Source organism: Eriocheir sinensis, chromosome 27 (assembly GCF_024679095.1).
Source record: "Eriocheir sinensis breed Jianghai 21 chromosome 27, ASM2467909v1, whole genome shotgun sequence".
NCBI lineage: Eukaryota > Metazoa > Arthropoda > Malacostraca > Decapoda > Varunidae > Eriocheir > Eriocheir sinensis.
Genome location: NC_066535.1, coordinates 8,103,621 through 8,115,839, shown reverse-complemented (window position 1 = coordinate 8,115,839; position 12,219 = coordinate 8,103,621). Strand labels below are relative to the sequence as shown.

General features: G+C 45.0%; 1 protein-coding gene across 1 annotated transcript in view; it reads right to left on the bottom strand.

The window, feature by feature from the left end:
• Window positions 1–12,219, bottom strand: part of LOC127004066 (furin-like protease 2) — a 63,081-nt gene that overhangs the window by 12,789 nt on the left and 38,073 nt on the right. Inside the window, exons 3-10 of the mRNA XM_050871366.1 lie at window positions 7,529–7,688; window positions 4,777–4,949; window positions 4,233–4,363; window positions 3,467–3,612; window positions 2,938–3,102; window positions 1,095–1,212; window positions 693–856; window positions 306–464 (exon numbers count right to left, since the gene is read on the bottom strand). Coding sequence (XP_050727323.1) covers window positions 306–464; window positions 693–856; window positions 1,095–1,212; window positions 2,938–3,102; window positions 3,467–3,612; window positions 4,233–4,363; window positions 4,777–4,949; window positions 7,529–7,688 — 1,216 coding nt within the window. The remainder of the gene's footprint in view (window positions 1–305; window positions 465–692; window positions 857–1,094; window positions 1,213–2,937; window positions 3,103–3,466; window positions 3,613–4,232; window positions 4,364–4,776; window positions 4,950–7,528; window positions 7,689–12,219) is intronic.

The window sequence follows — 12,219 nt, the reverse complement described above, 5'->3', positions numbered from 1 at the left end:
GCTTTACTGTGTAGCAGCGACGGGCCAAATTTGTGGCTTTACCGTGTAGCAGCGACGGGCCAAATTTGTGGCTTTACCGTGTAGCGGCGAAGGGCCAAATTTGTGCCATGATATAAACCCCAAAAAATAGATGATACATAATCTGATCGCAAATGCTTTGATATATATTATGAAATGGTTTGTGTGCGGGGTGATTTTTCTTCATTTTTCTTGCTTAGAGGGACCATTAAGAAACATGATCGCCACTGCTACCGGGTTAAGAAACATGGTCCCCGCTGCTACCGGGTTAAGATGGACACACTTACCAGGGTGGTGGACTTGACGTGTTCCGGCATTTTTCACGATGAGTTGCCAGGTTCCTGCGGCTTTTTCTCCCCAGAAGTGGACTGACAAGAAAGGCCAGTCATTGAACTTCTCCGAAAATACATCTCGTGGCCGCTCAAACAGGAGAGTTGACGATGTTCCTGAGAAAACAATACAGAGTTACCAATACAGGTTTTGTACACTCTCGGCTCTCATGGAGATCAGCTTTAAGTGAGAGGAGAGTGTGGCCAAGATGAGCTATCACAGGCCCTCTATATACTCCATCAGTGCGCAAACCAAATTACATGACTAAATTCTTCAACTGATTATGGTGTCATTAAGGTGACATTATGAGGGAACAATATTCCTGCAGCAACCTCCCAAATTACCTGAAGGAGATATAAGTTTGATGTTGATGTTTCCTCGAGGCAGGAAGCGCAGCGAGACCCTGGCTTGGACATGCTCCAGGTAACGCACTTCAGCTGAGGTTCCTGCACAGCCGTCTGTTGTGATCTCTGCCACCACAGACTCTCCCATAATGGTGGGTATGCCCCTGTTAGTGAGGAAAGAGGTTTAGAATACACTCCAAATACATGTGCTCTGGTTGAAACTTGACATTCAGACTCACACAGCAGTTTATACAAGGATATTCGTCATAAATGCTCCTTCAGATATTTTAATAAACGTATTTTTGATGCAAGAGAGCCAACAACTTTTATTGCTCAAAAGTACCACAATTAAGCAATTTCAGCTGTGCATTAATATACTGAGGAAAACTTCTTTAACCTTACCTTTCTGTTCTGTCCTTGATGGTCTGGCACACGTGTTGGGGCGGGACGGTGGTCCACTTCTCCGCCAAATCCACCAGCTTACCGGCGTCCATCAGACCATACCCAAACTTGTGGCTCACTGCCGAAGTCAAGGAGTTAATATTGTACAGTAGTATACATGGATAATGACCATACAATTGTTTTAATTCACAATATGACTTACCCAAGCAATAGGATCATAAAGTGTACAATGCTCAAAATGAAACTCTTAGAAGTGGCAAGAAGCTGAATTTTAGTATGCCTTAACTTAAACTACATGCAAGGAGGAGAAATATCAAAAGCTGAGTAAAGTCTGGCAGAACGAAAATATCGGGCTTGAAGGAGTGGAGGCAGTTATCAAAAGAAAGCACATCTTGGCAGAGTACACAAGAAATAATAGAATCATAAGGCATGGGATGGGCAGGGCAGGAGTACTGTTCATGTCAAACCACCAGATAGACTTTATCATAGGAACTGTCAGTGGAAGAATGTCTTTTGATTTTGCATGAGACAAATGAAGATGAGAATATATTGGCATAAAAAAAGAAGAGCGAATCAACTAATAGCTTAAGAATAAAATCAGTCAGTTTGAGGAGGCAAGTCAGAAGAGGTAGTGTGAGTCAATGTGGAAAGCACCCCAACACCTCAAAGACACACTTGCGAATCAGAAACACTGACATCAACTTACAATTGGCGGTGTTCTGGATCTAAATGTGACCTGTTTGGGTTCATGGGTTGGTGTGTCCGGTGCAGAGTGGCTGAGGTTTGCAGCACTCACTTGTGTCAGTCAGTCTACTTCAACTTAGTCTCGAGTCTTGTGACGGCCTGTGTTCAATCATGCACTGAACACAGAGGTAAGGCTTGCTAGGTTAGGAGAGCAACACCAGTAAGGTGAACTTAACACTAGCTTACCAATGCAGACAACAGGGACAAGCTTGGATACACTTAGCAATCAAATATAGTACAACATTGGCTTTGCTGGCTCCAAATCATGTAACTAAACATGAACTGTGAAACAACAAACTTGCAATGGCAATACAAACATATGATGCATCACGGCAGTGTGAAACAATGATGACTTTTAGGTACACTGACATTCAATGCCAGGCAACTACACACACACACACACACACACACACACACACACACAAACATACACTCACATTTACACATGAAAGAATAAAGCAAATATTAGTTGTATTAGTATTTGATTTAAATAAAAAACTGATGAAGAAAAATAAAACAAAATAAAACAAAAAGAGTTACAACACTGGTCCAACCCTGTTGTACTGACAACAAAAGTGACAAACTCACTGTGGTCAGCAGACTATATTTAGCTTCAATGAAAGGATTAAAGGGGTTAATGATGCTGCTAATCACATTGGTTTGGATCATGTCAGCGTGACCTACACAATATATTACACACAAAATTTGATAATGAGTAAGTAAGTACACACTCCTTTACAGTGACTTATCTTTTTTTTTTATTCAGATGAAAAATGAACCCTAAAGAATACTAAGGCTGGGCAGCTTCACATTTTAAGAGAAACAAGTTTCACTCACTGCTAAGAGCAGGATAACATTTTATACAAGAGGCAAAATAGTTCATTCATCATCCTGAGAAGGATCAGTTGGTCACAAAATGAACAAGTTTGCTGGAAAACTTTTACTGATAATTATTGTATCCATTCAGTAATTTATAATATTAATTTAAGCATGCTACAAGCCATTACAAGCAGCAGGAACTTTGTGCATTAGTAACAAGCTGCTGGAGCAGACGTATTATGTTATCAGCAAGCTGTACAGAGCAGTGAACTAGACTTACCTTTGCGACCAACAGCATTTTCAAACCAGCCGTCCTCGTTCTTGAGTGGGTCCCAGCGAGAGGTTATGACAACCAGGTGCTGCATGTCTCGCCAGGTCAGGTCAGGGTTGGCCTCCAGGGCGAGGGCACAGAGACCCGCCGCCAGCGGTGCCGAGGCGCTCGTGCCTGTCACCAGGGGCTCGGTTACTCAGGTGAACAATAGTGTGAGTGAGTGACATTCTGTACACTCATTGCACTCACACTCAATGATTGATAATTTAAAAACAGACATGATTTAAAAACATTTAAAAACAAAGACATGCTGATTTAAAAACAAAGACGAAACTAGAACTTGTCCAGAAAATAAGACATGGTCACAAGCAAGATAATGACCAATTTCAATAAAAAAAAATTCTTTAGGAAAACAACAATTTCACAGACGGTTAGAAAAATAAATCCACTACCTCAACATCTACAGAAAATTTCAGACTGGCAAACTCGGTAGGTCACTCAATCTGCGGACTGACAACAACTGAAGAGTGAGCGTCACCTGTGTGCTCCACGGTGCAGATGTGTTCGGGTCTGAGGGCGCCGTCCATGTCCACGGTGGCCACGCTGTTGTCGAGGCCGGGCGTGCCGGAGCTGTAGGTGGTGGCCAGCGTGGACGAGCACTCCTCAAGGTACCACGGCTTGTGTCTGGGGGAGGAACACACCTGAATGACCCTCCCGACACAAAGAACGGAGGAACACACTTGAACGACCCTCCCAGTACAAAGAACGAAGTGAAGGGGTTTAAGTCTTTCTCATAAACAACAAGTAAACAAATGATGCATCAGGTTAAAGTGGAGTGCTTGTGCTACCTCTTCTTAGAAAGGCAAAACAGACATATTTTATTGTTAATCTTAATGCAAAAATGAAAAAGTGGTTTAAATCTTTCTGAGAACAAGAGGAAATAAATCAGTATTGAAACACGTTACCTATGACTATAATAAAGAAGTGGAATATTTTACCTCTTCTAAAAAAGGGGATACAAACTTATTTTTTTCATAATCTTAATACAAACAATGAAGTGAAGTGAAGCGTTGAAAGTCCGCAGTGATCGGTATTGTCAGACGTTTCCTTCACATCAACTATTTCCGAAGGCCAAAAGAGATCAGTCGGGTTTTAATGAGTTTTTCTTGGGTTCACGGTACAGAAGAAGGGTCAAACTACAATCAGCGTCATAAAACTACCCCTGGAAATGCTCAAAACTCCCACGAAAGCCTTGTCAAATGTGTCAGCTTGGGCGCCGAAATGTTTACGAATATGGCGCTTACCCTCTCTGCGACGCCGAGGAGATGGACAGCGTGAAGATGGAGTTGGTGTAGCCGTCACAGTTGCAATTATCCGTGTGTCGGCCGCCGTTTCCCGAGGCCCAGACGAAGATGGAACCCTTCCCGTGGCGGCCCTGGGGAGGCAGTCACAGTTACCCTGCAGTCGTCACACACACACACACACACACACTAATCAGTGCTGCTGCAGGGGGAGTAATCTACGCCCCTCGTCTCTCTCTCTCTCTCTCTCTCTCTCTCTCTCTCTCTCTCTCTCTCTCTCTCTCTCTGTGTGTGTGTGTGTGTGTGTGTGTGTGAGAGAGAGAGAGAGAGAGAGAGAGAGAGAGAGAGAGAGAGAGAGAGAGAGAGAGAGAGAGAGATTATGACTTTTATCTATATGCATTCACCGTTTTCTATCTTAGCAGGACTAAAACAACCTTAGACTATCTCTTCCCCTAAAATACAGACGCTTCCCCCCCCCAAAAAAAAAAAAAAAAAATCCTACAAAAAATAACAACAATAACAAACTGAAGGGGTCCCGGGCACTCACCCTGATGACGCCGTTGATGAAGGCTCGCTTGGCCAAAGGTCCCGGGCCGTCCACTGTCTTGCCGTCGTCCTCGGGGCCCCACGACGCCGAGAAGATGTCGATGTGGTCAGGGTTGAGGGAGATGGCGCGCGCCTCCACGGCATCGTTCACGGTCCCGTCCAGCATCCGCACGCCTGTACGGGTGACGCCGGGCTTACTACTATGGTCTATTTCGCCTAAGTTGAGAATACATCTGAGATGAAGCTCTGCCCGCTACCCTCCTACTTGAAGCCAGATTTTGCCCAACCTCTCAAGCCATGCACCTATGGAAGGCATGTTAAGTCCTATGCTGACTGAGATTATAAACTTAAGGTGATACTACTATGGTCGGTACTCTCAGACGCTCCCGCCTTTCACATCAACTATTTCCAAAGTTCGAAAAGAAAGGCAATTAATCGGATTCTAATGAAAGTTTCTTTCGCTTTCATGGTAGCAATGGTCAAACTACCACCAGGGTCATAAAACAATTTGTGGATATCCCAAAGACCCCTATGAAAGGCTTGTCAAATGTGTGTGCTTGGGGCCGAAATGTTTAAGAATATGACCTTTTAGGCAGAGAAAAAAGCGAGGGAAATAAAAAGGTCCCATGATGTCAGTAGGCGGACGAGCGGCGCCGCATACCAGGTGTTCTCCCACCCGAGGGCACAAGGCCGCGGCGTGCGTTGGGTGCATGTATGAGTCAACCTGCAGAAGGGCATCACTCGGGCCAGCACGATCACCGCTATCAGGCACTCGTCGCGGCCTTTCACCGGCCGACGCAAACCGGCATCACGCTCCAACCTTGACACACTGCTACTTTCACTATCGCTTCGCTCTCAATGGATGGCTGCCGCGCGCTGCCACCCCGCCATGCACGGGAAACGGCGAAACTACCGGGAAGCAGCTACGGCCAAACGTTCATGATTAAGCAGAATAACGAGTGGATGAGTAGTTTATGACAGCCCAACAAGATTTACTTACAGATCATCATGGACAGTTTTGCGATCCTGGTGACAGTTTTACACGACTTCTGCGCCATGAGCGGGATAATCACCCATGACAACCTGGATGAGTAGTTTATGACAGCCCAACATGATTTACTTACAAACTGAAACTAAAAACTTGAACTCGTGGGCTCCCCAACCCTTCCCGTCACCAGCAGTTTACAATGCACGGCGCGTCCCAAGGGAATGAGAGGAAGAGAAGTGAATGTAAACCTGAAAAGATCTAATTGCAGACCGTATACAGCCACATGCAACCAAGCTTCAGTGACCCTTCCCAACCACAATTCTGTCATTATATCAGTTTTCAATACTTTATCATGGCGAATCACAGTCCCATTACGCGGCATAAGTAAATATCGTCATCCGCTTATTCACTTGCCTATTTGTACCCTTTGTATTTACATTTCAGGTAAAATAAACATCAAAACTGACTAAAATCCCTCTTCCACTTGCTTCTCTCGTAAAATAACAAACATGGCGGACATCAAAACACTCCACATCATGATCTATTCTCCTGGACGAAAAATAAACCCTCGTCACTCCGTTCACGTAACAAATATGTCAGCCTGATGCAAGGATGGCGCTCTTTTCTCAACCATAAGCAAAGACGAGTCACTCTACCTAATGCAAAGACTCGTCCCCCTCTCAACCTAACGCAAAGACGAGTCACTCTACCTAATGCACAGACTCATCCCCCTCTCAACCTAACGCAAAGACGAGTCACTCTACCTAATGCAAAGACTCGTCCCCCTCTCAACCTAACGCAAAGACGAGTCACTCTGCCTAATGCACAGACTCGTCCCCCTCTCAACCTAACGCAAAGACAAGTCACTCTACCTAATGCAAAGACTCGTCCCCCTCTCAACTTAACGCAAAGACGAGTCACTCTACCTAATGCAAAGACTCGTCCCCCTCTCAACCTAACGCAAAGACGAGTCACTCTACCTAATGCAAAGACTCGTCCCCCTCTCAACCTAACGCAAAGACGAGTCACTCTACCTAATGCAAAGACTCGTCCCCCTCTCAACCTAACGCAAAGACGAGTCACTCTACCTAGTGCAAAGACTCGTCCCCCTCTCAACCTAACGCAAAGACGAGTCACTCTACCTAATGCAAAGACTCGTCCCCCTCTCAACCTAACGCAAAGACGAGTCTCCCTCCAGACATCGACTTCTCGGTCCCGGCAGCTCCTCGTCATGGTCAGTTCATTTCGCTGGGTGATGCGCGGCCTTTTCTCTTCCTTCCGCACCTAACAAAAACTAATCACCGGTCACGCAACAGGTAAGGCAACACACCGCGAAGACGAGTCCTTCCGTAGCCAGCTCTTCTTCGCCCCTGGCAGCCTCATCATGTTCTATAGCTGGGGTTCATTTGATTCGACTTTCTAGACGGTTAAACGCATCTACAGCCAGCCGAGGATGAGTTGAGTGAGTATAAACGTGTATTTTCAATGTGGGATCGACTACCGACTTCATGGCTGGCACTGTCGCTGCGGGAAAGTAAATGTCCGGTTTGGAGTGTGCACGTGAAGAAGGAACAGGTCAGCCCCTTCCTTCTGGTCCCTTAACTAAACCATAGCACTGGGACTCTTATATCAAGGGCATACAAGGTGTTTCGATATTCAGAATGCATATACACGCACACACACACACACTCTCTCTATCTATCTATGCACCTTAAGTCTATCTAGTTCACTGCAGTTCTCGCCCTCTTTCATTCCTTCGCCTCACCTCCAATGCTGCTATTGTACGCCACTCCAACGCCGCAGTAGTCGTTGAAGGCGACGGCGGCAACCTCCCCGGCACACCGCGTACCGTGCCTGTTGTCGCCGTTGTCACGCGGGAAGGGATCGGAGTCGTTGTCGTTGATATCCGTGGAGGCATTGGGGTCCTGTAAGGGGATGAGAAAGGCGGGTGAGCGTGGCTGGAAGGAGGCTGGGGAAAGACAGTTTTGGGGGTAAGATGACAAACAGACAGGGCGCGGAGGAGGAGGAAACCAGATGCAACCAAAAAGAACCTCTCCCTCTCTTTCCCCTCCTCCCTCTTCTCTTCTTTCTCCTCCTCCTCTTCTTCCTCAACGAAGAGAAGGAAAGAAAACCTCAACGAAGAGAGAGGTGAGAGAGAGAGAGAGAGAGAGAGAGAGAGAGAGAGAGAGAGAGAGAGAGAGAGAAAGATAAAGAGAGAATACAGAGAGAGAGAGAGAGAGAGAGAGAGAGAGAGAGAGAGAGAGAGAGAGAGAGAGAGAGAGAGAGAGAGAGAGAGAGAGAGAGAGAGAGAGAGAGAGAGAGAGAGTGAGAGAGAGAGAGAGAGAGAGAGAGAGAGAGAGAGAGAGAGAGAGAGAGAGAGAGAGAGAGAGAGAGAGAGAGAGAGAGAGAGAGAGAGAGAGAGAGAGAGAGAGAGAGAGAGAGAGAGGAAAACAAAAAATAACAAGAATGGTAGACAGACAGAAAGAGAAATGAGTAAAGGAAAGCAAGGAGAGGTAGAGAGAGGCAGAGGGGGAGGTGTAGGAAGAAGCAGAGAGAGACAAGAAGAAAAAGGGCAGAAACAGTTGACATAAAGGTCGGGAAATGGAGGATCATACAACACATACATACATACATACATACGAACATACAGAAAACACACAAATATGGGACAACAGAGACGAAAACAGACACAGAAGAGGGACCAACATAAGGACCCCCCCTAAAAAAACGGCAAATGAGAAGGGACACGCAGGAAGGGAGGAGAAACACAGGAGGAAGGAGGAGAGTCGCATATAGAGAGGGAGAGAGAAAGAGAGAGGCAGCAGAGCCATACAGTAAAAGAGGACGAGGAACAAGCAGGACATGAAGGCAGGAGGATGGGATATCGGGATCGCATAAGAGGAGCGGCGCGCGCCCATCCCGCCCTCGTGCCCTCGGTTGCATACACCAATTCCGAGCGACCCTGGAGACGAAATGGTCGTATGATATTGTTTCCCTGGAGGAGGAGGAGGAGGAGGAGGAGGAGGAGGTATGCCATCTAATATCCTGAACTTCGTGGAGATCGCTGTCCTTTCCACTTTTAGGAATTTATCTGCCGAGGTATTCCACGCACTGTCGATTGCGGTGTCAGGAGGAGGAGGAGGAGTAGGATGAGGAGGATATAGAGTAGTAGGAGGAGGAGGAGGACAGAACAAAGAGTAGGAAGGGGAGCTGGATAAGGTCACCGAGCAGGAGGAGGAAGCATATAAATTAAACCATCAAGTGAAGCAGAACACGATCGCAGGAGGAAATGTATAGTGGTGCGATATGAAGAAGCAGGAGCCAGGAAGGCGTCTTTGGTGATAGAAGAAGAGCAAACAATCGACTCTTTTTCCTCCTCCTCCTCCTCCTCTTCTTTCTCCTCTCCCTTAACACTAACACAATTACTCACACCTTCTCCCTCCACCGGTACACTACAGCATAGTAAGTAGAAGCCTCCTCTCCGTCCGTCTGTCTGTTTGTTTGTCCGCGTGTCTGTATATTCGCCACACGCCTTTCTTCTCTCTCAATTTACCTTTTACTTCAACTTTATTATCTCTCCCTTGCACGAACAATATAGAAGAGAGAGAGAGAGAGAGAGAGAGAGAGAGAGAGAGAGAGAGAGAGAGAGAGAGAGAGAGAGAGAGAGAGAGAGAGAGAGAGAGAGGAAAAACATCTCTTTCCTATATTCGTATTTCTACAACAATCTTTTCTTTTTCTTCCTTTTCCTACTTTTTAAAATTTTTTTTAGCGTGCGTAACAAATTTCTTTCAACAACAAAGTCTCGGGAGATTATCGGCCACGTTTATCATCAAGAGACTGATCAGCAGAAGGGAATTTTTTTTCAGCAAGATTCCCACCGGACTGCCGCCAACCTTCCACCGCCTGAGAGCTAAATAGTGTGTGACGGACGGAGCGCCACCGTACCAAGGCAGCGACGCGCGAAACTCTGCGGACACAGCCAGCCACGTTTACATTACTTGCATGTACCCTCATTTACATTTACTTACATTTACCCTCTCAACAGGAAGTACACGACTCCAGACTGGAGGCTGCAGAACGCTTAACCTCAGACCTTGCTATCATTTCCGATTGGGGCAGAAGGAACCTTCTGTCCTTCAATGCCTCAAAAACCCAATTTCTCCACCTATCAACTCGACACAATCTTCCAAACACCTATCCCCTATTCTTCGACAACACTCAGCTATCACCATCGTTAACACTAAACATCCTCGGTCTATCCTTAACTCAAAATCTCAACTGGAAACTTCACATCTCCTCTCTCGCTAAATCAGCTTCCTCGAGGTTGGGCGTTCTGTATCGTCTCCGCCAGTTCTTCTCCCCCGTGCAGTTGTTATCCATATACAGGGGCCTTGTCCGCCCTCGTATGGAGTATGCATCTCACGTGTGGGGAGGCTCCACTCACACAGCTCTTCTGGACAGAGTTGAGTCTAAGGCTCTTCGTCTCATCAGCTCTCCTCCTCCTACTGATAGTCTTCTACCTCTTAAATTCCGTCGCGATGTTGCCTCTCTTTCTACTTTCTATCGATATTTCCACGCTTACTGCTCTTCTGAACTTGCTAACTGCTTGCCTCCCCCCCTCACGCGGCCCCGCTGCACACGACTTTCTACTTATGCTCATCCCTATACTGTCCAAACCCCTTATGCAAGAGTTAACCAGTATCTTCACTCTTTCATCCTTCACGCTGGTAAACTCTGGAACAATCTTCCTTCATCTGTATTTCCTCCTGCCTACGACTTGAACTCTTCCAAGAGGAGGGTATCAGGACACCTCTCCTCCCGAAATTGACCTCTCTTTCGGCCACCTCTTTTGATTCTTTTTTAGGAGCAGCGAGCAGCGGGCTTTTTTTTTTTTATTATTGTTTCCTTTTTTTTTGTGCCCTTGAGCTGTCTCCTTTGTTGTAAAAAAAAAAAAAATGGCCACACCTCTTCTTCTCTCCTCTCCTTTCTTCTCTTCTCTTGTCTTCTTTTCTCTTCAATTTTCTCTTCTTTTCTTGTCTTCTCTCGTCTTCTTTTCTCTTCTTATCTACTCTTCTCTGCTCTGCTCTTCTCTGCTTTTTTTCTTTTTTTCTTTTATTTTCTTCTCTTCTCTGCTTTTTGCTTTTCTCTTCTTTTCTTCTATTCTCTTTTCTGCTCTGCTCTTCTCTCCTCCTCCTCCTCCTCGCTAACACGCCAATTTCCGTCTTGTCTCCTCTCTCGTGTTGCATCTCGTCCTCTTGTCTATTTTCGTACTCCGTCCATGTCAGACTGATTTGCGTAATTAGTCAATCCTCAGCGGCATCCAGCTCCTCTAATGTATCTTTTCGGCTAATTATACTTTCATCGTTACCCTTTGGTGTTCAGGGCTAGTTGGAGCGTCTCTGTCTTTCCCTCTCTGAACTCTTTGAAAGGCTGGGTGATCTTTCTTTTCCTTTTCTTTGTTTCACTTATCTGACTAGTCTCATTATTTTTCCTTATGGCATTATTCAACACTTTATCTTAACTAAACTTTCCTCATCCCTTTCCTCTCTGAAACATATTACTATTTTAAGCACTGAGCTACCTTACTTTTTCCTGATCTTTGTTTCAATCTTCACCCAGTAAGTCTTAATTTCCTTTCCTTGTGACGTTCTTCAGCATATTAATCCTAGCTAAACTTTTCTCTCCTTTTTCATCACTGGACTATATTGCTTATTCAAATGTTGTTACCTTACTCTTTCCTGTCCTTTGTTTCACTTATCTAGCTAGTCTTATCTTTTTTTTTATGGTGTTCTTCAGCATTTTAATTTTCACTAAACTTTCCTCTTTTTTTTTTCCATCCGTAACCCATGCTACTACTTTCAAATGCTTTATCTACTTTACTTTCTTATATTTATTCTTGACTACACTGATTCACCTGATCTACTTTTTTTCATCTACATGGCTTTCTGCGGCACTTTACTCTTCTATAACATTCCACCTTTCTTTATCACCGTCTCTAATCTCCGCTATCTTCAAATTCTTATCTACCTTACCCTTTCTTTCCACTCGGCTACACTAATTCCCTTAATATCAAATACTTCATCTTTATGGCTTTCTGTAGATTTTTTTTTTGCTCTTCTTTTAAAAATTTCCTCCTTTTTTTCCTTCGCTACTTTGACATTTCTTTCTTCTCAATTACACATCAGTCACTTATTCAGACACCATCACGTTCCCTTCCTCTTCGTTTCTATCTTCCTCCTTTTCTTCCTCTCAGCTACACTAATCCAACCAGTGTCGAGTTTCCTTCCTCTTCGTTTCTATCTTCCTTCCTATTGATCGAATGTTTTAAAATACTTAATGGTTTCACGAATGTAGACAGATCAACATTGTTTATGATCGATGACAGTCTGCGCACGAGGAACAATGGCGTAAAACTCATTCAGATTTCCAAATTTTTCTTCACCAACGTTGTAGTGC